Source organism: Pristiophorus japonicus, chromosome 11, assembly GCF_044704955.1.
Source record: "Pristiophorus japonicus isolate sPriJap1 chromosome 11, sPriJap1.hap1, whole genome shotgun sequence".
NCBI classification, from domain to species: Eukaryota; Metazoa; Chordata; class Chondrichthyes; family Pristiophoridae; genus Pristiophorus; species Pristiophorus japonicus.
This window is the reverse complement of record NC_091987.1, coordinates 154,591,929-154,618,457: the sequence shown is the minus strand read 5'-3', so window position 1 is coordinate 154,618,457 and position 26,529 is coordinate 154,591,929. Positions and strand designations below refer to the sequence as shown.

General features: G+C 49.7%; 1 protein-coding gene across 1 annotated transcript in view; it reads left to right on the top strand.

Annotated features, from left to right (window-relative positions):
* Positions 1-20,890, top strand: part of ace2 (angiotensin I converting enzyme 2) — a 131,037-nt gene extending 110,147 nt beyond the window's left edge. Inside the window, exon 10 of the mRNA XM_070892794.1 lies at positions 20,670-20,890. Within this exon, the coding sequence (XP_070748895.1) occupies positions 20,670-20,890 (221 nt within the window). The remainder of the gene's footprint in view (positions 1-20,669) is intronic.
* Positions 20,891-26,529: the final 5,639 nt, after the last annotated feature.

The window sequence follows — 26,529 nt, the reverse complement described above, 5'->3', positions numbered from 1 at the left end:
CCTGAATCTGACTGCAAGGGACCTACGTTTGTCTTCACTAATCTTTTTCTCTTCACATATCTATAGAAGCTTTTGCAGTCAGTTTTTATGTGCCCGGCAAGCTTCATCTCTTCCTCCATTTTCTCCCTCCTAATTAAACTCTTTGTCCTCTGCTGAATTCTAAATTTCTCCCAGTCCTCAGCTTTGCTGCTTTTTCTAGTCAATTTATATGCCTCTTCCTTGGCTTTAACACTATCCTTAATTTCCCTTTTAAGCCACGGTTGAGCCACCTTCCCCGTTTTATTTTTACTCCAGACTGGGATGTACATTTGTTGAAGTTCATCCATGTGATCTTTAAATGTTTGCCATTGCCTATCCACCGTCAACCTTTTAAGTATCATTTGCCAGTCTATTCTAGCCATTATTAACTGCAATATGTTAATAAGTAAACTGGACGACAAATTAATCAGCTGTTCAGACTTGACTACTAAAATGCAGAAAATGCCAGTATTACCACAATGAGCAACTGATTAACAAAGATTAACAGCCAGTAAAAGTTGTAGCTCTAAATCTATTTACAAGAGTTAATAAGTAACTACGGCAATGACAAGGCAAAAGGACTGCTGCAGAATCTTCAATCACCATATGACAAGCCTTCTATTCTGTAGTTTTCCAGAGTTTGTTTTTAGCCGTATATCAGCTCTCTGGAGCATCTCCAAATTCAACACTTTCTGCAGCCTCAGGCACGATTCACAAAGGCACCAGCAATGGGATTAACACAAGTACTGAGGCTTGGCTGCTTCTGAGTACATTTCAATAAATACAAACACAGACGGTAATGCACTAAGAGTCGGTGGTTTGTTCACCGTGCATTATTTCAGACTCAAAAGAACATAAGAACATAAGAATTAGGAAAGGAGTAGGTCATCTAGCCCCTCGAGCCTGCTCCGCCATTCAACAAGATCATGGCTGATCTGGCTGTGGACTCAGCTCCACTTACCCGCCCGCTCCCCATAACCCTTAATTCCCTTATTGGTTAAAAATCTATCTATCTGTGACTTGATTACATTCAATGAACTAGCCTCAACTGCTTGCTTGGGCAGAGAATTCCACAGATTCACAACCCTCTGGCAGAAGAAATTCCTTCTCAACTCGGTTTTAAATTGGCTCCCCCGTATTTTGAGGTTGTGCCCCCTAGTTCTAGTCTCCCCGACCAGTGGAAACAACCTCTCTGCCTCTATCTTGTCTATCCCTTTCATTATTTTAAATGTTTCTATAAGATCACCCCTCATCCTTCTGAACTCCAACGAGTAAAGACCCAGTCTATTCAATCTATCATCATATGGTAACCCCCCTCACCTCCGGAATCAGCCTAGTGAATCGTCTCTGTACCCCCTCCAAAGCTAGTATATTCTTCCTTAAGTAAGGTGACCAAAACTGCACGCAGTACTCCAGGTGCGGCCTCACCAATACTCTATATAGTTGCAGAAGGACCTCCCTGCTTTTGTACTCCATCCCTCTCGCAATGAAGGCCAACATTCCATTCGCCTTCCTGATTACCTGCTGTACCTGCAAACTAACTTTTTGGGATTCATGCACAAGGACCCCCAGGTCCCTCTGCACCGCAGCATGTTGTAATTTCTCCCCATTCAAATAATATTCCCTTTTACTGTTTTTTTCGCCAAGGTGGATGACCTCACACTTTCCGACATTGTATTCCATCTGCCAAACCTTAGCCCATTCGCTTAACCTATCTAAATCTCTTTGCAGCGTCTCTGTGTCCTCTACACAACCCGCTTTCCCACTAATCTTTGTGTCATCTGCAAATTTTGTTACACTACACTCTGTCCCCTCTTCCAGGTCATCTATGTATATTGTAAACAGTTGTGGTCCCAGCACTGATCCCTGTGGCACACCACTAACCACCGATTTCCAACCCGAAAAGGACCCATTTATCACGACTTTCTGCTTTCTGTTCGCCAGACAATTTTCTATCCATGCTAATACATTTCCTCTGACTCCGCGTACCTTTATCTTCTGCAGTAACCTTTTGTGTGGCACCTTATCGAGTGCCTTTTGAAAATCTAAATACACCACATCCATCGGTACACCTCTATCCACCATGCTCGTTATATCCTCAAAGAATTCCAGTAAATTAGTTAAACATGATTCCCCCTTCATGAATCCATGCTGCGTCTGCTTGATTGCACTATTCCTATCTAGATGTCCCGCTATTTCTTCCTTAATGATAGTTTCAAGCATTTTCCCCACTACAGATGTTAAACCATGGCTAGGGGCTAAGGGGGGCTTCCCTGGACATATTGACCAGCTGGGCACACGTGTTGCATGATTTTCTTTTTCACTCCCCAAAATTGGGTTACATGTTTCGAGTAACAGTCTGAGTCTGTGCACTGCCCGCGGACACAGAATGTACACAGTAATGTACACAGTAATTTACACAGAAAATAGCATCGTAGTATTCGGCAGTCCCTCATGTCGAGGATGACCTGCTTCCACACCAAAAAGGGATGAGTTGACAGGTGTTTCCTGAACTACATCCTGAAGGGTGGAAGATGCCTGTGCGTGGATTTTTTTAACGTGGGGTGACCGTTGCACACCAGCCACCACACGGGCTTGACATAGCTAGGTCTTGGTCCAGTGTGTAAGGGGTGGTTTGCAGGGGGTCAGCTTTCCCTTCTGACCTTATATGAGCGGTTCCGAATTGCTCCCACACACTTGGTTCTCGACACTGGAATTACGAAGGGACTGTGACAGACTTGGACAGACAATCGGTTTCAAGGTAGGAAGCAGGTATGGCTTTATTGTGTTTAAAAAGAAGTAAAAGGCACACCTTTAATAACACACACAGACCAATACACACTGAGGGGTACAACACATTGAATAAATTGTCCAATTACAGTCTGTGGGGAAAAGAATACAGCTTAAACTCTAAATGGGGTAAAGAGGAGAATGCAGATACATTTACACAAGTTATCCCAGCCTCCCTCCCCCAATTCCCCTAACTTACTAAGTTATAGCTCTATGGGTTCAGGGGCCATGCTCACCAATTCCCTTTTTGACAGTTGCCGGTGAATCGCGGTTTCGGGGTTCGCTGCACTTGGCCTTCTAGGCGAGGCCGTACCCTGGACAGAGGAGAGGACTTCGGACTGCGTAGTCTTCGGTTGGGGTGCGTCCGTTGATGCGCTAAGTTGCGTTTTGGATGTATGGGGTAAGTACCCACTTTCTTTGGTTAGGATTAGTTTAGTTAGTCCCTTTTGGTAATTTCTCACCCGTTGGTCGTTCCGAAGTAGATTGTAGAGTGGAAATAAATGTCGATTCTTTGGTTTTTGCTGAGTTGGTTTTGGTTGGTCGTTTCGCTGGTTGTGGTGGCCCGGGTTTGTCAATTTGGTTGCTGACAACCTTCCATTTCGTGGGCCTCGTGCTCAGTCGGTCCTTGATGATTTCTTGTAGTTTCCTTCACTACTCCATTTCTTCACTCCCCACCTCCGGCTGCTTGTGTCTGTCTGTGTTTGAGTCTGTGTTCTGCTGTTCGAGTCTGTGTCCTGCTTTCTGTGTTCTGTTCCTTGGTAAAACTGGGAATAGATATACCCACCAAAGGCTTCCTTATCTCCCACCAAATCTAGCCCAGCTAACTGAAACTTGATTAAGTGGTTTTAATCTGGGGCTAATAGGCTTTTCGAAGTTGATGAGCTCTCCATTGTGCTAGTCTGGCCTGAGCCAGATATTTCTATGCCTGTTGAAAAGGTGTTGGAATATGTATGTGGCATTGTTTAAATGCTAATGTTTTCAAGGGGCAAGTTTCGAGGGTATACAGTTCCCAGACAATTTGATTAGTTCCAATGTCCAAACTGGCCCTTTAGATATTGACCCCACCCCTTTTCTTGCAGACCCAACATACACCTTTTAAAAATCCCAAATTCGATTAAAGTTCGTAGTTTCTTCCATGTGCACTTTAGGATTTCAAACTTTCTGGTAGATAGTTCCAAATTAAATTCCCTTTCCTATGAGTCCAAATACTGGGGGGGGGGGGTCTCCATGAATGCACCCCCTTTTATCCCCTGCAGGCCTCGTCTGCCCCTTTAAAATTCATTTGTGTCCCAAAGTTTTCCTTCCATTTTAAAAGTCCAGAAAGGGATTCTTCTCCTGTGCAGGGGAAAGGTACCTGGAATCTTTGCGAGATATTGGTAAATTCTACATTCCCCCCTGTGATACCATATCACTTATGGTATCATTCTTCGAGGTGAGCAAAGTTCCTGACTCCCAAGAGATAACCTTCCCTGTAAATTAGCTAAACTAATACCCAAAATGCATTACACTTATGCGACATCAACATAGATGCACACTTTTCCCTTTACAGGTACAAACTTTTTACATTTATACCCTCCCAGCTTGGAGGGGGTTCAATTACTACAATTGCATTTCAGCACAATTACATTTCATTTCAGTTACATTATATTCACCAGCATATAGTCAACGTACAACCACATTACAGAAGGAAAAAAAACATAGATTAAAACTAAACAACATCAATTGGTCTCCTGAGGTTTGTCCATCACCCGGTAATGTCTAGATCCTGCCCTTGAGAACTGCTCTCAGGCTGGCTGACACACAAGACAAACTCAAAATAATCACCTAAACATTACTGCAACATTAACCTCAATTCTAAACTAAACCTTAAAATGTAAAATGGTGCAGTCAGCTGCCTTAAACTAAAATTAGAGCTATGTACAACCGCCACCCGTCTCCGGGTAGCCTGGTTAGTCCCTGTCAGGCCCATGCCTTGTGCGGCCTGATAGCTGCCTGGATGCTAGGGTTTCCCCGCAGCCGGTGAGCTGGAGACCCTTGTCTCTGGTACAGCTCGTTGCTACTGCTCCTGTGAGACCCTCACAGCTGGAGGCAGCTGGCTGGTGTTCCCTACTCTGAGCGGCCTCTGTACTTCTGACCTTCGGCCTTTCCTGTCGGGCTGCCCTTCTCCTAGGGTAGAATCGCTGAGGCTCAGATGCCGGTGACCACGGTATCTTTGGCCGTGGTGTACGGAGGGTCCTTCTCAGGGCTTGGGTTACTGGGGGTGTGTCCGAATCCCAAACGATGGGTGGGATAGCCCCTCCAGTACTGCAATTCACCGCCCCTATAGGCACGGTTTCTGAGCCTGCCACATTCCCTGTGGGCCCTGCACCGTCGGGGGCGGCCAACGGAGGGTCCCCGTCCTGGGGATGGTTCATCCCTCCTGGCTGCCCTCTGTGGTTGGCTGACCATGGGTTGTACAGCTTGCACTGGTTGATGTGGAACCACTTAGTACGGCGGGGCAGCTTTATGGCATCGGGCTTGCCTTGTCCACAATGCTGTATGGCCCCATATATAATGCTTCAAAAACCCCGACCCGAGCATAGTTCCTCACCATGACATGGTCCTCTATCTCCCATTCATGATGTTTGCTGGGTTCTAGCAGCAATCGGTTCCCCTGATGCTGTCTGCCCATGTTACTAGCAGCCTGCCAGTTGATCTGTTTGAGGTGTTCAAACAGGTTCCTGACAAACCGGTCCCAGTTCACCTCTCTGAGCTGACCTTCTGTGAGCATCAGGGCTAGGACATGGGTGGGGGTCCGCATGATCCGGCCAGTCATGAGCTCGTATGGCGAATATCCGGTGCTCTTTGACTGGCTAGCTCGGATCCCCATTAGGACCAACGGTAAGACCTCCACCCACTTTTGGGGTGAGTCTCCCGTTTCCTTCCGCAGCCTTTCTTTAATGGTGCGGTTTAAACGCTCCACAATACCCGATGATTGTGGATTGTGGGCAACGTGCCATTTCCCCTCAATGCCGAGCACCTCAAGGGTTGCCTGCATTACCTGCCCGGTGAAATGGCTCCCCTGGTCCGACTCCACATGCTGTGGGAGTCCCCACCAGGAGAACACTTCCCTCACTAGAATCTTAGCTGTCCCTAGTGCGGTGGCTGTTCGGCAGGGGAAGGCTTCAACCCATTTTGAGAACACGTCTACCAGGACTAGGCAGTATTTGTAGCCTCCCTGGGCGGTGGGTAGGGGCCCGATGTAGTCAATTTGGATTGACTGCCATGGTCCCTCTACCCTCCTGACGTGTCCTAGGGACACCTTTCTTTTTTGGGGCTCAGGGTTGTTCGCAGCACACACCAGGCAGTTCGCACAGAACTCGCGGACGTCCTCCCTGAGTCCCGGCCACCATCCTGCCTGTTCCACCCGTTGCCAGGTGGTCTCAGGCCCGGGGTGTCCCACTCCCGGACCCTCATGGGCCAGTTTTAGGAATTCCCTCTGGTGCTGCTGCAGCACGACCCATTGTCCCTCTTTAAACAGCATGCCTTCTACTCTCTCTCCTCTAGCTAGCGCGTTCAGGACAGCTTTCAGGACCGGGTCCTGTGCCTGAACTGTTTTTAAGTCCGGGGCCAAAGCTATCTCTGTACTCTCTGCTGCCCTGTTCTTATTCTTGACCGCTGCTATGCGGCCGGTGTCATAGGGGTCCCAGAACTTTCCCGTGCGGGCACCTTCTTTGGCCAGTTTGTCAGCCTGTTTTTGAATGGGCCTTCACCTTATGTATGTAAACCTTTCCTTCTTCCCCCACCGCTGTCATGATTTTCTCCAGCAGGGGCTTGATTGCCAGGGGTCTCCCGTCAGCGGACGTGTATCCGCGACGGGACCAGATAGCCAGGTACTCCGTACATGAATTGCAGGTGAACATACTGTCCGAGCAAATCGTGTACGGGGTAGGGAATTCCTCGGGGTGGGTCACCACGTACATTACGGCGGACAGTTCAGCGTGCTGGGCACTCGTGGTGCTGGGGAGCTTGATTGCCAGGGCAATACCTGCCCTTGGGTCATAGACTCTGCACCCAGTGAGTCGTTCACCAGCAGATACTGTGCTGGACCCGTCCACGTAGATGTCCTGGCCTGTAGGGTGTAACCCCACCCGAAGACCAATGTTTACCTCCCATACCCCTTCTATGGAGCACCTGTGGGCTTTCCCTGGATAGATTAGGTTGGCTGCGAGCCTTGGCCCGCGGGGGCCTTCTACTCTGAGGTCCATCTGGGAGAGGAGCAGGGTCCAGCGAGCAATGCGGGCACTGCTCACCATCCCGTCCTTAATCCTCCCATCGAGGAGCATCTTAGTAGCTGTGTGGTGGGTTAGGAGTGTTAGAGGAGACCCTCCCGTGAAGATCAAGGATCTTTTCACTGCCCAATGTGTGGCTAGGAGGTGTCTCTCACAATTGGAGTACCCCTTCTCCACATCTGTGAGGAGTATACCACCGGTCTCAGCTGGCCGTGCCGCTCTTGAAGCAGCACTGAGCTCAAACTGTCCCCGCTGGCTGCCACCTCCAGGAAAAACTCCTTTCCTACATCTCTCTCTCCTAAGGCTGGCGCGGTCTGCAAGTCCTTCTTGAGCTGATTAAATGCTGCCTCGCAACCCTCATCCCAGTCCCACTCTACACCCTTGTGTAGGAGCCTGAGCAGAGGGGCTGCAATGGCTGCATAATCCTCAATGAAGTCTCTGCAGTACCCGGTGAGCCCGAGAAAGGATCTTACCCATGTCACTGTGTTGGGGGCTGGTAACTCCTGTACTGCCTCCCTTCTAGCCTTGTCTATGGCCCTTTCCCCAGCGCGCACAGTCAGTCCCAGGAATTTGACTTCCTTCTGGCTAATCTGTGCCTTCTTGGGGTTTACTTTAAACCCTTCTTCTTTTAGCAGCTCCAGCAGCTCAGCCAGCAGTGGGCCATGCTCCTCCCCCTGATCGGTGAACAGGAGCAGGTCATCCACATACTGCACCAACTGCTGGGGTCTGCTAAAGCCCTTTAAAACAGTTCGCCATACATTGGTGAAAAATGCTGGGACTATTGTGGAAGCCTTGGGGAAGACAGTTCCACGTGTATTGTTGGCCCTTAAAGGTAAAGGCGAACTTGTGCTGGTCCTCCCGTTTTAAAGGAATGGACCAGAACCCATTTAAAATATCCAGCACCGTGAAAGTGGTCGCGGATGCTGGAATACTCCCTATAAGATCCGCTACAGCTGCTACAGTGGGAGCACAGGCAGGGATATTCTTATTTAGTACGCGATAGTCCACGGTGGCCCTCCATGAATTGTCCGGTTTCTTAACCGGCCACAGTGGAGAGTTCACATGGGTTGCTATCGGTCTGAACACCCCTTGCTCTACCAGTGATCCCAGCGCCGTTGTCAGGTCTGCCTCTGCTTCCCTGGGGAAGTTATATTGCTTTTGTGGTCGGGTCATGGGGTCCCCTACTATACTAACTTCCACCCCCGTTACCCTGCCACAGTCATGTTTGTGGGTGGCAAATGCTGCAAGGTGTGCCCGTACATATGCCTGGTACTCCACTGGGGTGTTACTGACCAGTAATTCCAAGTCATAACCCTCCTTTGGCTTCACGGTACACAATGTTCCCTTGGCCCCTTTTTCTGGGATCACCGCCACCTCACCTTCCCTGTCAGTCACTATGGCTCCCCATAGACAGTGGTTCCTGAGATCCACTAGGATCTGGTGGCCAATGATAAAATCAGCCCCCAGGATCCCTTTTCTCTTCTGCTCCCATTTCATCAGGACACACTTCCATTTGGTTTTGAGTGTCCCTAACTGAATGGTGAGCGGGATGGAAAACGAACCAGTTTGCTCATTGCCTGTGAACCCCACTAGACTGTACGGGACCCCGTTCGATAGAGGTGAGGTAGCTGGGTTATCTGCATATACAAGGGTGCTGGAAGCACCAGTATCTAGCAGGTAGGTCCCTTTCACTTTCTCCACCTCCATCGTAACGCACGGTCTCTTCCAGGCATCGTACTCTAGGGAGCACAGGTACACAGGCTGTGCTGGCTCTAGTCATGCATCTGGGTGGGTTGGAGCAGAGGGTTTTACCGTACCAGCTACTGGACCGGTTGCGATAGCTACTGCTCCCTGTCCGTTTATGAGTGTCTCATATGTGTCGGGTGTTCCTGCCCCGGCATTACGGGCTGGGGCTGAAGTGGCCTTTCCCTTAGTCTCTTTCCAGGGGTTCCTACAATCCTTCCTCCAGTGCCCACTTTTCCCACACCCAAAACACTCGCCCCCTTTGTGGGGAGGGTTCCCACCTTCCTGATGCGACTCTCTCTTGCTTTGGCTGGGTTTAATCTCATGGACCCTCCCTTTAGAGGAGGGCTCCTCTGTCCCTCTACCGTTCCGGTCAGCCAGTGTCAACTGTCTGACCACTGTCTTCTCGGTAGTTCCGGGATCTCTTGGATCGAACCAGACCTCGGCTTTTGCCTTTACTCCAGGTAAGCTGTTTGCCACCAGGCTGCGGAGCCAGTGAGCCAGCTCGTTAGGGTTCAGGTGGGCCCGGTCAAGAACCCCACTACAGGCCCTTTCGTAGACCGGCTACAACCTGTTGGCGAAAGCCTGTGGAGTCTCCTCATCGAGCTGCACTGTCTTCTCCACTCGGGAGAAAGGACTCCCGTCGTTCATACCCATGGCCTCTAGAACCTCCTCCTTAACCGTAGCGTACGTGTTTCGCCCCTTTCTGCTGTCTGCAGAGAGGGAATGGCACAGCTTGGTGTCTAGCGAGAAGAGCAACAGCTTAGCCTGCTCCGAATCATCGCACCCGTTAATATCCCCTGTGTGTTCCACTTCCATGAAGTGTACCAAGGGATCCACCTGTTGGGTGAGCTTACTTAGGTGGCCTATCATAGCCCTCAGTTTTTGGGTGTCGTGGGGGACTACGAAGTTGCTTTCTAGGGGTCCTGCTGTCCCATTGGCATCAGGCGGGCCAAACTTCTGCTGCCGGACCGAGTGCATTGGCCCTGGTTCCGGCCCTCTTGTATTGGTTCGCCCGCTTCCCACTGCTGCCAAGCCGAGTTAAAACTCGGGGCTGCCGGTGTTGGTAGTTTGTAATCCTTGCCTGCCCCGCACTCTGGCTGACACCCCTGGGAGCTGCAGGAGGTGACTGAGGGGTTTCTCCTTGCCCAACCAGGTGTTCCTGGGCGAAACCCGGGTTTATCAGGCACACCATGCCATTAGCCCGGGATAGAGCAAGGTTCAAGCTTTGGATCTGCTGCTGGCAGGGGCCGTGGTCTCCTGCCTCAAATTCCCTGGTACTGGCTACCTTATAGGCTACCTGAATGTCTCCCACTCTCTCCCCGTACTCTTTAACTTGGTTGGCGAGGCAGGAATTCTCTTCCCGCAATGCCAGTTCGCTATTCTTGGCTTCAATAATCTGACACTGTCAAAGGTCCAGTTGGGTTTTGTGCCTTTCTTTTGTGAGCTCTCTACTTTCCTTTAAGTGTCCCACCTCTGTCCACAGCCTTTCCCCGACTGTGGCCCTTGTGCTGGACCTCTCTTCTGCCTGTCTCAATACTCCCTTTAATTTCTCATTCTCCTCATCTAGAAACCGGATCTGTCGCTGAAGGCAAATTAGCCAAATGGCCTTCCCTATCGACTTTTTATGGTCCTTGCTCTCGGTCCATTGAGCTGCAGCATCTTCTGGATGCTCAGCATACAACAGATCGAGTAGCCACTCCTTAGCCACATTTACCCTCTTAAACACATACAAGGAAATCCCCTCTTCCATTTTGCTTTGTTTCCTGAAATCAATCTTTCTCTTATCACGTCCCTTGTACCAGTGTCCCATCTGGGTCGCCATGTGTAAGGGGTGGTTTGCAGGGGGTCAGCTTTCTCTTCTGACCTTATATGAGCGGTTCCGAATCGCTCCCACACCCTTGGTTCTCGACACTGGAATTATGAAGGGACTGTGACAGACTTGGACAGACAATCGGTTTCAAGGTAGGAAGCAGGTATGGCTTTATTGTGTTTAAAAAGAAGTAAAAGGCACACCTTTAATAACACACACTGACCAATACACACTGAGGGGTACAACACATTGAATAAATTGTCCAATTACAGCCTGTGGGGAAAAGAATACAGCTTAAACTCTAAATGGGGTAAAGAGGAGAATGCAGATACATTTACACAAGTTATCCCAGCCTCCCTCCCCCAATTCCCCTAACTTACTAAGTTATAGCTCTGTGGGTTCAGGGGCCATGCTCACCAATTCCCTTTTTGACAGTTGCCGGTGAATTGTGGTTTCGGGGTTCGCTGCACTTGGCCTTCTAGGCGAGCCACACCCCGGACAGAGGAGAGGACTTCGGACTGCGTAGTCTTCGGTTGGGGTGCGTCCGTTGATGCGCTAATTTGCGTTTTGGATGTATGGGGTAAGTACTCACTTTCTTTGGTTAGGAATAGTTTAGTTAGCCCCTTTTGGTAATTTCTCACCCGTTGGTCGTTCCGAAGTAGATTGTAGAGTGGAAATAAATGTCGATTCTTTGGTTTTTGCTGAGTTGGTTTTGGTTGGTCGTTTCGCTGGTTGTGGTGGCCTGGGTTGTCAATTTGGTTGCTGACAACCTTCCATTTCGTGGGCCTCGTGCTCAGTCGGTCCTTGATGATTTCTTGTAGTTTCCTTCACTACTCCATTTCTTCACTCCCCACCTCCGGCTGCTTGTGTCTGTCTGTGTTTGAGCCTGTGTTCTGCTGTTCGAGTCTGTGTCCTGCTTTCTGTGTTCTGTTCCTTGGTAAAACTGGGAATAGATATAGCCACCAAAGGCTTCCTTATCTCCCACCAAATCTAGCCCAGCTAACTGAAACTTGATTAAGTGGTTTTAATCTGGCGTTAATAGGCTTTTCGAAGTTGATGAGCTCTCCATTGTGCTAGTCTGGCCTGAGCCAGATATTTCTATACCTGTTGAAAAGGTGTTGGAATATGTATGTGGCATTGTTTAAATGCTAATGTTTTCAAGGGGCAAGTTTCGAGGGTATACAGTTCCCAGACAATTTGATTAGTTCCAATGTCCAAACTGGCCCTTTAGATATTGACCCCATCCCTTTTCTTGCAGACCCAACATACACCTTTTAAAAATCCCAAATTCGATTAAAGTTCGCAGTTTCTTCCATGTGCACTTTCGGATTTCAAACTTTCTGGTAGATAGTTCCAAATTAAATTCCCTTTCCTATGAGTCCAAACACTGGGGGGGGGGGTCTCCATGAATGCACCCCCTTTTATCCCCTGCAGGCCTCGTCTGCCCCTTTAAAATTCATTTGTGTCCCAAAGTTTTCCTTCTATTTTAAAAGTCCAGAAAGGGATTCTTCTCCTGTGCAGGGGAAAGGTACCTGGAATCTTTGCGAGATATTGGTAAATTCTACAAGTGGCAAGGATTAACCAAGACGACTGGAGACCAGCTCTGTTGCACGGACCTCGTGCGCACACATATCGCAGTGTGGGTTGACCTGTGCTGCCCCTGTGCCCCTGGCCCCGACCCCGCTGTTGTTATATGCTGCGACGCTCCTGGGCCTCTGCCTCGCTGCTGGGCTCCTCAACTCCAACCTCGCCACTTCTGGGCCATGCCCCCGCAACTCCTCAACTCCACTGCTCCTGGGCCATGACCCCACCACCTTTCCTGGGCCCCGATCACGCAGCTCCTGGGCCCAGATCTTTCGCCGCTTCTCCGCCACGCTCACTCACCGCCTCTCCTCCTGCAGCCGGGTCCCAACCCTGCTGATGGTCCCGCACACGCTCCAAACAGTGACCTCGATTCTGGTGATATCATTGTACAATGTACAACGTGATGATGTCGGGGCTGTAAAAAGGGCTGTAGCGAGCCCCTGCAGGAAGCAGCATGAGCTGTTGCAGAAGTGCGACAGCTTTGAGGAGGGCGACTGGATTGACAGAATATACACAGTAATTGATAGGTCCTTACTATACAGTATAAATGCACACGAGGCCCATGCTTGAGAGAAGGTCAGTCTGTGAACTGTCCTTTATTCCATAGCACTCAAGTGCAGGAAGTGGGTGGAGCTTCCCCTTTTATATCTGAAGGTCGAGGTTAGGAGTGTCTCCCACAAGTTCACCACCTAGTGGTCAGTGTTCTCACAGTGTACAACTTAGGTCAGTTTATACATGGGTTACAATGCTGGTTGAATACATGACATCCCCACCCCCCCCAAAATCTTATTGGGATCACAGGTTGAGTCTCTCTGGTGATTTATGCTCCATTGTAGCGCGCCTGAGTTGGGGCTCCGGTTGTTGGGCGCTGGCCTGAGTGTCTGCTGTCTGCGGTGCCTCAGGCCTATCTGGACTGCCCACAGTGACTGGGCTCTCCTCCCTTTGGTTCCGGTGTTCGGTCACCTGTGGTGGAGTGAACTCTACATTGTGTTCTTCCTCTGCTTCTTCTATGGGGTTGCTGAACCTCCTTTTTGTTTGATCCACATGTTTGCGGCAGATTTGTCCATTGGTAAGTTTAACTACCAGAATCCTATTTCCCTCTTTGACAATCACAGTGCTGTAGAATTTACCAATATCTCGCAAAGATTCCAGGTACCTTTCCCCTACAGAGGAGAAGAATCCCTTTCTGGGCTTTTAAAATGAGTTTAAAGGGGCAGATGAAGCCTGCGGGGGATAAAAGGGGGTGCATTCATGGAGAACCCCCCCCCCCCCAGTGTTTGGACTCATAAGAAAGGGAATTCAAAATGGACCGAAATTAGAGAAGCCTGAGATCCCCTAAACATCTATGGGAAGGAGCATATCAATTTTAAGATTCTACAACATTTTGGCTGTGATAAAGAGTTACCAAATACAGGAGGTGGAGCCAATGTCTGAAGCAAATTCATGTATTAAGGATCCCAGGCTGTCTGGGGGAACTATTCACCCCCTAAGAGATAATCGAATTACCCAATCAAGCACAATGGAAATCATGGTCAGGAAACTGGACAATCCTAAAACAATGCAAACCCAGTGATAGCACATTCTCACACCCTAATCGAGTTACTGCTGACAAAGGAGACATTTGAAAATCAATGGACAGAACAGTTTAAATAGAGCCCAAGAGATTTGATGGGAGATAACAGAGGCTTTTTTTTGGGATATATCTATCTCCCAGTTTAACAAGGAACAGACTCGAAAGGAACACAGACACAGACACAAGCAGCTGGAGCTGGGGAGTGAAGAAATGGAGTAGTGAAGGAAACTACAAGAAATCGTCAAGGACCGACCGAGCACGAGGCCCACGAAACGAAAGGTTTTCAGCAACCAAATTGACAAACCCGGGCTACCACAACCAGTGAAACAACCACCCAAAACCAACTCAGCAAAAACCGAAGAATCGACATTTATTTCCACTCTAGAATCTACTTCTGAATGACCCAACGGGTGATAAATTACCAAAAGGGACTAGCTAAAACTATTCCCAACCAAAGAAAGTGGGATCTTACCCCATACATCCAAAACGCAACTTACCGCATCAACGGACGCACCCCAACTGAAGACTACGCAGTCCGAAGTCCTCTCCTCCGTCCGGGGTGCGGCCTCGCCTAGAAGGCCAAGTGCAGCGAACCCCGAAACCGTGATTCACTGGCAACTGTCTAAAGGGATTGGTGAGCATAGCCCCTGAACCTCCAGAGCTATAACTTAGTAAGTTAGGGGAATTGGGGGAGGGAGGCTGGGATAACTTGTGTAAATGTATCTGCATTCTCCTCTTTACCCCATTTAGAGTTTAAGCTGTATTCTTTTCCCCACAGACTGTAATTTGACATTTTATTCAATGTGTTGTACCCTTCAGTGTGTATTGGTCTGTGTGTGTTATTAAAGGTGTGCCTTTTACTTCTTTTTAAACACAATAAAGCCATACCTGCTTCCTACCTTGAAACCGATTGTCTGTCCAAATCTGTCACAGTTCCTTCATAATTCCAGTGTCTCGAACCAAGGGTGTGGGAGCGATTCGGAACCGCTCATATAAGGTCAGAAGGGAAAACTGACCCCCTGCAAACCACCCCTTACAGTGCCTGCGAGCCATTTGGGCCCTGCAGCATAGTTAAGGACAAAAACAGGGTCATTTACATCAATACATCGCGCCCTCGCAGTCCTGTCATGGTGGTCATATTGTGACTGGCACCTGCTCTCGACAATTTCTTTCATGGTGGTGTGTATAAGGGATAACCGGGTTTTGAGCGTCCTTTTCATTAGCAGCTCTGCGGGTGGAACCCCTGTGAGCGAGTGTGGTCGGGATCTGTAGGCCAATAGGAGGCGTGATAAGCGGCATTGTAGGGAACCCCCTTGGATTCTGAGCATCCCCTGTTTGATTATCTGCACTGCTCGTTCTGCCTGGCCGTTTGAGGCTGGCTTGAACGGTGCCGTTCTAAAATGGTTAATTCCATTGCCTTCATGAAGTCCTGGAATTCAGTGCTTGTGAAGCACGGGCCATTGTCACTGACCAAGACGTCCGGTAGACCGTGGGTAGCGAACACTGCCTGTAGACTTTCAACCGGGGCAGAGGATGTGCTTGAATTTAAAATGTCACACTCGATCCATTTGGAGTAGGCGTCTACTGCAACCAAAAACATTTTCCCCATGAAAGGACCTGCGTAGTCCACATGGATGCGTGACCAAGGCTTGGCGGGTCATGGCCAGGGGCTAAGGGGGGCTTCCCTGGGCGCATGGCCCAGCTGGGCACACGTGTTGCACCTGCGAACACAAAGTTCCAGATCTGCGTCTATCCCTGGACACCAAACGTGTGACCTGGCAATTGCCTTCATCGTGACAATGCCCGGGTGCCCATTGTGGAGTTCTCTGATGAACACCTCTCTGCCCATCTGGGGCATGACTACGCGGTTTCCCCACAGTAGGCAATCGGCCTGAATCGAGAGTTCATCCTTGCGCCTGTGAAATGGTTTAAATTTCTCAGGGCATGCCCTGTACGTGGCTGCCCAGTCCCCATCCAGGACACATTTCTTGACTAGAGACAATGGTGGGTCTCTATTTGTCCAGACTTTAATCTGACGGGCTGTCACGGGTGAGCCTTCACTTCCAAAAGCTTCAACAGCCATGACCATCTCAGCAGCATGCTCGGTAGCCCCCTCAGTGGTGACTAGTGGGAGCCTGCTGAGTGCATCGGCGCAGTTTTCGGTGCCCGGTCTGTGCAGAATTGTATAGTCATAGGCAACTAACGTGAGTGCCCACCTCTGTATGCGGGCCGATGCGTTTGCATTTATGGCCTTGTTGTCGGCCAAAAGGGACGTTAGGGGTTTGTGATCTGTCTCCAGCTCAAATTTCCTGCCAAGCAGGTACTGGTGCATTTTCTTTACCGCATATACACATGCGAGCGCCTCCTTTTCTACCATCCCGTAGCCCCTTTCTGCCTGGGACAGACTTCTGGAGGCATAAGCTACCAGCTGTAACTGACCCTTGGCATTGACATGCTGCAACACACACCCGACACCATAGGACGACACATCGCACTTTAACACAAGTTTCTTACATGGGTCAGATAGCGTTAACAGATTGTTGGAACATAACAAATTGCGTGCTCTGTTAAAAGCCCTTTCCTGGCTGTCCCCCCAGACCCATTCACGACCTTTGCATAGGAGCACGTGTAGCGGCTCTAGCAGCATGCTCAATTTGGGAAGAAAGTTACCAAAATAGTTCAGGAGCCCCAGAATGAACGCAGCTCTGTCGCAAAGAGGTCCTCCGCTCTCGGTAGCGGGTACTGGTCTTGGAGTGACACCCAATTGATGGTGGCCTTGTAATCGCCACATATCCTGACCGACCCATCTGCCTTGAGCACCGGCACAATCGGGCTCGCCCAGTCACTGAATTCGACTGGCGAGATGATGCCTTCCCTCAGCAGGCAGTCCAATTCGCCTTCTATCTTTTCCTGCATCACGTACGGCACCGCTATAGCCTTGTGGTGTACTGGCCTGGCGTCCGGGTTTATGTGAATCACTACCTTGGCCCCCATGAAAGTGCCAATGCTGGGTTGAAATAATGAGTCAAATTTGTCCAGGATCTGTGAGCATGATACTCGCTCCACAGAGGAAATTGCATTGACATCGCCCCACTTCCAGTTCATGACAGCAAGGCAACTCCTCCCTAGTGCGGGACCGTCCCCCGGGACAACCCAGAGTGGCAACCTGTTCTCCGAATCTTTGTGGGTCATGACTACCGTGGCGCTGCCTAGCACTGGAATGATCTCCTTTGTGTATGTCCGTAGCTGTGCGTCAATCGGCGATAATTTTGGCCTCCCGGCCTTGGACGGCCACAACTTTTCGAATTGTTTGATACCCATCAGGGACTGGCTTGCCCCCGTGTCTAGCTCCATTGATACTGGGATGCCTTTGAGGAGCACTTTCATCATTATCGGTGGTGTCCTGGTGTATGAACTGTATACATGCTCCACATGAACTCGCTGAACTTCAGTTTCCAGCTATTTCCCCCAGCGTTCATTCTGCAATTTTTGCAGGTATTTTGCTCACCTCTGCAAACTCCGGCTGAATGTGTGCCTCCATGCCTCCAGCATGAGCTGTTGTTGGAAACAAAAGGTCCCTTGCCAGTCGATCGTCCCTGACTGCCCCTGTTATTGTCCTTGAGTGCGCCATTAACAGGTGTTGATGGCCCCATTACTGGCCGCATTGTCCCTTGCAATGGCGTGAATCGCTGTTCAGCTTGCCATTGTCTCTGTCGAACTCCCCCTCTGGGTTCGACTACATGTTGGGGCATGCCCGACTGCCCTTGTCTGCCTGGAGAACTGTGTGCTGCTTTAACAATGTTGAATCTCTGTCCAAACCATTCCTTAACACAGTACCTCTCGTCTGTTCTGCTCGTGGCCATGTTCGCATGGTTTAAATCCCAGTTTCTCGTCACCATTGATAGGTCCTTACTATACAGTATAAATGCACACGAGGCCCATGCTTGAGAGAAGGTCAGTCTGTGACCTGTCCTTTATTCCATAGCACTCAAGTGCAGGAAGTGGGTGGAGCTTCCCCTTTTATATCTGAAGGTCTAGGTTAGGAGTGTCTCCCACAAGTTCACCACCTAGTGGTCAGTGTTCTCACAGTGTACAACTTAGGTCAGATTATACATGGGTTGCAATGCTGGTTGAATACATGACAGTAATGTACACAGTAATGTACACAGAATATACACAGTAATGTACTGGGTAATGTATACAGTAATGTACACAGAATATACACAATAATGTACACGGTAATGTACACAGTAATGTACAGTAATGTACAGTAATGTACACAGAATATACACAATAATGTACACGGTAATGTACACAGTAATGTACAGTAATGTACAGTAATGTACACAGAATATGCACAGTAATGTACACGATAATGTACACAGAATGTACATGGTAATGTACACAGTAATGTACGCAGAATGTACGCAGTAATGTACACAGTAATGTATACAGTAATGTACATAGAATATACACAGTAATGTACACGGTAATGTTCACAGAATATACACAGTAATGTACACGGTAATGTATACAGTAATGTACACAGAATATACACAATAATGTACACGGTAATGTACACAGAATATGCACAGTAATGTACACGATAATGTACACAATGTACACAGTAATGTACGCAGAATGTACACAGAATGTACACGGTAATATATACAGAATGTACACGGTAATATACACAGTAATGTACACAGTAATGTATGCAGTATGTACACAGTAATATACACAGTAATGTACACAGCAATGTACACAGAATATACACAGTAATGTACAATAATGTACACAGTATGTACACAGTATGTACACAGTAATATACATAGTAATGTACACAGAATGTACACAGAATGTACACAGAATATACACAGAATATACACAGAATATACTCAGTAATTGGACTTTTTCCATGGGCACTCATATAATCCTTTTCATTGTTGAAGATGTTCTATTATAGAACAACTTCACCTATATCAAGATTTAAGCACTTTGGAAATTCATATCATTGTGGCAGTTGCTTAGTGTGGCACATGATTAAAGGTGCTGACTTTTTGTCGGTAGAAAGTAATCGCTACGAACCCCAACCTCATGATGGGGAGTTTGCGAATTAAGCACAGTTCCTGAACAATCAGTAAATGAGTAACTGTCAGCACAGCGCTCCCTTGTGGTGAGCCGCTGTGCTGATCGAACTGAGATCCTTCCTGCCCACACTCTGCTATTGGACAGATACTAGATACATTTTCTGCACGTGATTGACCGGTAACTATTGTAAGACGAAGTGATTCAATGGAGATTATTCAAGCTGAGGTTTTGATGGTCTGATAGTTATTTATGTTATTGAAGGGTACGCGAGCAGCACACCTTAAACACATGGGCCATATATCGCCCGTATATCGCCCAAAACAGACCTCTATTGCCCATTTTGACCAAAAAGTGGAAACTAGGCCAGAAACATCGGCGGAAAATTAAGCCCCCAACTTTCGGCTCATCACCGGCACTTCGCCGAACTGATCGCCCCCACATCGCCCATCCCAACTTCTGGCTCATCACCGGCACTTCGCCGGGCTGATCGCTCGCTGAGAACATCGCTGGATAATAGTTGCTTTTCCCGGGCCTTCCTCATCGAAATGGGCACTACGGATGCCATTTTGAATTTCGGAGGAAGGGAAGTGGCTGCAAAAAAACTTGCGGCTGAGATATTTGTAAGTTATTTAAGGCTATTTTACAGATAGATCGACTCAGATTTATACTTATATTTCATTGTACAATTTTAGCTTAGTATATTAGGCATTTTTTAACTGGAAAGTGCATTTATAACAAGTGAAAAAAATTATTGCGCGTGATGGGGCCTATGCTTTCTGTGCCTTTACTTGTAACTGCTCACACGCTGGTTTCTGAAAGGATCAATCGAAGAATTGGCAGAGTAATGCATAGACAGAGACAGAGGAGACAGAGGTGGTGAGCGTACATCCAATGAAGGTACTTGGAAAAGAATCTTACCTCAACTTGTCTGAAAACATGTGTCTTAGGAGGCTGCGCTTTCGGAAGGAGGTCATCGATGAGATTTGCCAGCTCGTCAAGGGGGATTTGCGGCCTTCCAGCACCATCAGAATCGCACTGCCCGTTTAGGTGAAGGTTACTGTGGCACTATCCTTGTACGCATCTGGATCCTTTCAGGCTTCAGCTGGCGACATCTGTCGTATCTCTCAGCACACCACACACTGCTGCATTCGGCAGGTGACTGAAGCCCTTTACGCTCACAGAATGAACTTTATAAGCTTCCCTATGATCACGGAGGCACAGACTGGGAGGGCTTTGGGTTTCTCGAGAATAGCAAACTTCCCTAAGGTGCAGGGAGCAATAGACTGCAGGCACATCGCAGCCCCTTTACAGAACACAGAGCTGTTTTTTAACAGAAAAGGATTCCACTCCCTAAATTTGCAGCTTGTTGTTGACCACAGCCAACTCATTATGACAGTAAATGCTACATTTCCTGGCAACATCCATGATGCGCACATCCTACGCAAGAGTGCTATCCCTGACCTGTTTGTCAATCAGCCAGCAGGTCACGGTTGGATGCTGGGGGATAAGAGATATGGCCTTGCCAGCTGGCTGATAACCCCACTGCGTAATCCTGTCACTGAAGCACAGAAACGCTACAATGAAAGCTACATTGCGACATGGAACATCGTCAAGAAGACAATTGGAGTCCTAAAGCAGTGCTTCATATGCCTGGACCACTCTGGTGACAGCCTACAGTACCACCCTGACCAGGTCGCTGAGTTTATTGTGGTGTGTTGCATACTACATAACCTAACTATAAGGAGAGGACAACTAATGCCAGATGGGGCTGCAGTTCCACCTCCAGAAGGAGGAAAGACGGAAGAGCCAGCCGGCGAGGGGCAAGAGGAGGAGGAGCAGAAGCAGGAGGAAGAGAAGTCTGGTGAGGACCACGAGGAGGACCAGCTTGGCGATGTAGCCATGGTACTACCAACCCACCCCCCCACCCAAAGAAGAACAGTACCCTGTGGGAGTTACGCGGCCACAAAGCTGTTGCATCAGCAGCTGATAAAGGAACGCTTTGCATGAACTTACTTTCGGGATAAGCACATTTACATTTAGATTAACAATTACGTTTATACAAAAGTTGCATTTGAGTTGAATTACGTTTTAGCCTTGCCTGCACTTGCCTGGCCTTTGTAGTGCAGCATTTGCATTAATGCTTAACTTAAGTAATGTTATTACAAGAGAATAAAGATGTTAAATTATTCAAAATGCCTAAGTTAACTAACCTTATCAGAGAATGCACAACAATTGTTAAAATCAACAAAATTTATTGCAAACAGAATTCTTTTCAAACACCCTCCTCCCCCTCCCCAACTATGAACGAAAGTTTTAAACAATTTAACATACAATGAACAATGATCTCTCCCCTCTCTCTCTCTGCCCCTCCCTGTGCCTTCTCTGCGCATGTGTGGATGACTCCTGACCTCCCACACATGCGCAGAGTCCCGTTGCTAGGGAAGCTTTTGCCTTCCACATCGCTGGCCATTCAGTGGGCGAATGTCACATCGCCGACATTTCAGATCGCCCATTTCACATCGCTGGCCTATCGCCGAGTGGAAAATTGCTCCAAAAAAAAAATGGGCGATGTTCCAGCGATCAGTAAGGCTGAGACGTCGTACATCGCCCATCTTTTGGGCGATGGCCAGCAAAGTGGAAAGTCTAGCCCATGGTTGTGTGTTTAAACCCATGGTTGTCTGCCCCTTGAGCCAGCATTGTCACTGGCAGGAGGGTCAGTAAACAGAGGACACACATTTAAAATAACTGGCAAAAGAGCCAAGGGAAGATGAGTGAGTTTTTTAATGTTGTGATCTGGAATGCAATGCCTGAAAGGATTGGATAACTGCATCAGTTTACAGCCAAACAGCAGTTCAGGAACTCTATAGCTGGAGCGCCCTCAGTTGGTGGGGTTGAGATCAGACTGAATCCCAGAGAAAATAGGAGAATTGACTGTTAGTTTGGGAGTAATTTTAACCCCAAATAGCTGGGTAAGATGTTAAAACCCCAACCCACCTCCAACATACTCACCCACTTCATGGTTTAACGGAGGCGGGGTAGGGGACGGGACAGGGGCAGGATGGGGGGGGGCGCGGGTCAGGGGACGGGACAGGGGGCGGGACAGGGGGTGAGGTGGGGGCGGGACAGGGGGCGGGACAGGGGTTGAGGTGGGGGGGGGACAGGGGGCGGGACAGGAGGTGAGGTGGGGGCGGGACAGGGGGTGAGGTGGGGGCGGGACAGGGGGCGGGACAGGGGGGCGGGACAGGGGGCGGGACAGGGAGTGAGGTGGGGGCGGGACAGGGGGTGAGGTGGGGGCGGGACAGGGGGCGGGACAGGGGGTGAGGTGGGGGCGGGGCAGGGGGTGAGGTGGGGGCGGGACAGGGGGTGAGGTGGGGGCGGGACAGGGGGTGAGGTGGGGGCGGGACAGGGGGTGAGGTGGGGGCGGGACAGGGGGCGGGACAGGGGCAGGATGGGGGGGGGCGCGGGTCAGGGGACGGGACAGGGGCAGGTGGGGAGGGGCGCGGGTCAGGGGGCAGGACAGGAGGCGGGACAGGGGGTGAGATGAGGGCGGGACAGGGGCGGGACAGGGGGTGAGGTGGGGGCGGGACAGAGGGTGAGGTGAGGGCGGGACAGGGGGCGGGACAGGGGCTGAGGTGGGGGCGGGACAGGGGGTGAGGTGGGGGCGGGACAGGGGGTGAGGTGGGGGCGGGACAGGGGGCGGGACAGGGGGTGGGTCAGGGGACGGGACAGGGGACGGGACAGGGGGCGGGACAGGGGGCGGGACAGGGGATGGGACAGGGGGCGGGTCAGGGGACGGGACAGGGGATGGGACAGAGGACGGGACAGGGGGCGGGTCAGGGGGCGGGACAGGGGGCGGGACAGGGGGCGGGACAGGGGGCGGGACAGGGGACGGGACAGGGGGTGGGACAGGGGGCGTGACAGGGGACGGGACAGGGGGTGGGACAGGGGACGGGACAGGGGGTGGGACAGGGGGCGTGACAGGGGACGGGACAGGGGACGGGACAGGGGGCGGGACAGGGGATGGGACAGGGGGCGTGACAGGGGACGGGACAGGGGACGGGACAGGGGGCGGGACAGGGGATGGGACAGGGGGCGGGTCAGGGGACGGGACAGTGGGCGGGACAGTGGGCGGGACAGGGGCGGGGCAAGGGGCGCGCTCCCAAGATGCGGGTTAGCCATTTCAACATTAGAATGAGGCTGGCAGCCTCACGTTTAACCTGTTTTGCAGGTTTAACCCTGGCCGGCCGGCTGCACAGCCCTCAGGAAACCTGAGCGCTCAGTGGAGCGACGACAGCACTGTTTGTGGGGCAGTGCTTCCCCCGCCCCCCGCAAGATTATGTTCCTCCCTGCCATTGGACCCCTCATCCTAGGATACTCTCTGGATCAGGGATCAAACCCGATCAACCCTCCCTAGGAGCCCCCCGCCTCCTCGGCCACACTCCCAGCAGCAGCTACAGACTCCCTACCTGCTCCTCGCCTTGTCCTCTGTGGTGTCTCCCCGGTGTGATCTGTATTAAGTGGATGTTTGAAACAGCCCAACCCGGAAACCTGGGCAGTTTGGCCAATGGCTGAGAGAAAGTGAGAGCAAGAGATTGAGAAAGAACGAGAGGGAGTGAGAGAGTATGAGAGAGGCAGGGAGAGTGAATGTGTGATAGAGTAAGAACAAATGAGAGTGAGTGAGTGAGTGAGTGAGAGAATGAGTGAGAGAATGAGTGAGGTTGCTCCCTGCTCGACTGGGAGCAATGCCTGTCAATCACCCCGACCTCCGGGTGGTTAGAGGAAGATGTGACAGTGGAAGTGATACTACAAGATTGGCGAGTCAGCATCCTTGAGGAAAATGAAGCAACAGGAAATATTCCAAGTGGCCACATTGTTAAGAATGATCAGCTGTCAGCCCTAGATCAATGGGGAACACTCGCATCTCGGAGTCACAAGGTCATGGGTTCAAATCCCACATAATCCAGGCTGAAACTCCCAGTGCAGTACTGATGGAGCATTGCACTGTTGGAGGTGCCGTTTTTCGAATGAGACGTTAAACTGAGGCCCTGTCTGCCCTCTCAGATGGTTGCGACAGTTCCCGTGGTACTGTTGAATCAAAGACATTTACCGCATGGAAGGAGGCCATTCCGGCCCATTGTATCTGCACCGGCCAACCAAGAGCTACCCAGCCTAATCCCACTTTCCAGCTCTTGGTCCATAGCCCTGTAGGTTACGGCACTTTAAGTGCACAAGCAAGTATGTTTTAAGTTGGTGAGGGTTTCTGCCTCTACCACCCTTTCATGCAGACCCCCACCAGCCTCTGGGTGAAGACATTTCCCCTCATATCTCCTCTAAACCTTCCCCCATTTATTTTCAATCTATGCCCCCTGGTTGTTGACCCCTCTGCCAAGGAAATAAGTCCTTCCTATCCGCTCTATCCAGGCCCCTCATAATTTTATACACCTCAATCAGGTCTCCCCTCAGCCTCCTCTGTTCCAAAGAAAACAGACCCAGCATCTCCAATCTTTCCTCATAGCCCAAATTCTCCAGTCCAGGAAACATCCTCGTAAATCTCCTCTGCACCCTTTCCAGTTCAGTCACATCTTTCCTGTAATGTGGTGACCAGAACTACACGCAGTACTCCAGCTGCAGCCTAACCAGTGTTTTATACAGTTCAAGCATAACCCCCTGCTCTTGTATTCCATGCCTTGGCTAATAAAGGCAAGAATTCCATATGCCTTCTTAACCACCTTATCTACCTGGCCTGCTACCTTTAGTGATCTGTGGACCTGCACTCCAAGGTCCCTTTGTTCCTCTACACTTCTCAGTGTCCTACCATTTAGTGGGCCAGACTTTCAGCTTCATTGTCGGCGATTTTCTCGGTGGTACAGCTGGTTTTTTGCCCGCCGAGAGTTTGCACGTAAGTTTTTTCCTTGGTATCGCCCACATCTGAAGTCGCCCGGCAGGACCAGACCGTCCACGTGCAACGGCGAGAATAAATGCCAGGGTGTAAGTTTGGCCTCAACCGCCAGCGTCCAGATTGCTGAGAGACGCCCTGTAAATGCTGCTTAAACAGGGCGGTAAGGGGGGCCCTACAAAGAAAGGTCAGTGAAAGGTTATTTAATTATTTATTTAAAATGTTACTGCGGCGATTAGGGTTAAAACTGTCTTGGGAATGCTTTGTATGTGTTTTTTTTTTATGATAATTTTTACTTTAGGTTTTCCCTCGCTCTGTAGGCCCAACCGCAGCCTGGGCCTAAATTTTTGTACTTACCGTCCATTCCGGTAACAACCACCCATTTGGCTAACTTTCCACTTACCCGCCGAAAGACCACCGACAATGAGTGTGTAACGCTGACTTTTCTCGGCAGGCGATCAGTTCCACACACCTTTACTCTCAAAATGGAAATTCTCGCCCGTTATTTTCACCGAGGCGATCCTTCTCAGCGGGCAATCAGGCGTTGAGGGCCTTTACGGAAAGTCTGGCCCAATGTGTATTCCCTTGCCTTGTTAGACCTCCCCAAATGCATTACCTCACACTTCTCCGGATTGAATTCCATTTGCCACTGTTCTGCCCACCTGACCAGTTCATCGATATCTTCCTGCAGTCCGCAGCTTTCTTCATTATCGACCACACGGCCTATTTTAGTATCATCTGCAAACTTCTTAATCATACTCCCAACATTCAGGTCCAAGTCATTGATATATACCGCAAAAAGCAAGGGACCCAGTACTGAGCCCTGCAGAACCCCACTGGAAACATCCTTCCAGTCACAAAAACATCCATCAACCATTACCCTTTGCTTCCTGCCTCTGAGTCAATTTTGGATCCAACTTGCCACTTTGCCCTGGATCCCATGGGCTTTTACTTTCGTGACCAGTTTACCATGTGGGACCTTATCAAAAGCTTTGCTAAAATCCATGTACACTATATCGTATGCACTGCCCTCATCGACCCTCCTGGTTACCTCCTCGAAAAATTCAATCAAGTTATTCAGACATGATCTTCCCTTAACAAATCCGTGCTGACTGTCCCTGATTAATTCATGTCTTTCTAAATGAAGATTTATCCTGTCCCTCAGGATTTTTTCCAATAATTTTCCCACCAATGAGGTTAGGTTGACTGGCCTGTAATTATTTGGTCTATGCCTTTCTCCCTTCTTAAATAAAGGTACCACCTTAGCCGCCCTCCAGTCCTCTGGCACCACACCTGTAGCCAGAGAGGCCTGGAAAATGATGGTCAGAGCCTCTGCTATTTCCTCTTTTGCTTCTCTTAACAGCCTGGGATACATTTCATCCCGACCTGGGGATTTATTATTATAATAATAATAACTTTCATTTATATAGCGCCTTTAACGTAATAAAAAGTCCCAAGGTGCTTCACAGCAATGTTATAGACAAAACAGATAAATTTGACACCGAGCCACAGAAGAAATTATGGCAGATGACCAAAAGCTTAGTCAAAGAGGTAGGTTTTAATGAGCGTCTTAAAGGAAGAAAGAGAGGTAGAGAGGCGAAGAGGTTTAGGGAGGGTGTTCCAGAGCTTGGGGCCCAGGCAGCTGAAGGCACGGCCACTGATGGTTGAGCGATTATAATCAGGGATGTTCAAGAGGCTAGAATTTGAGGAGGGCAGACATCTCGGGGAGGTTGAGGGGCTGGAGGAGATT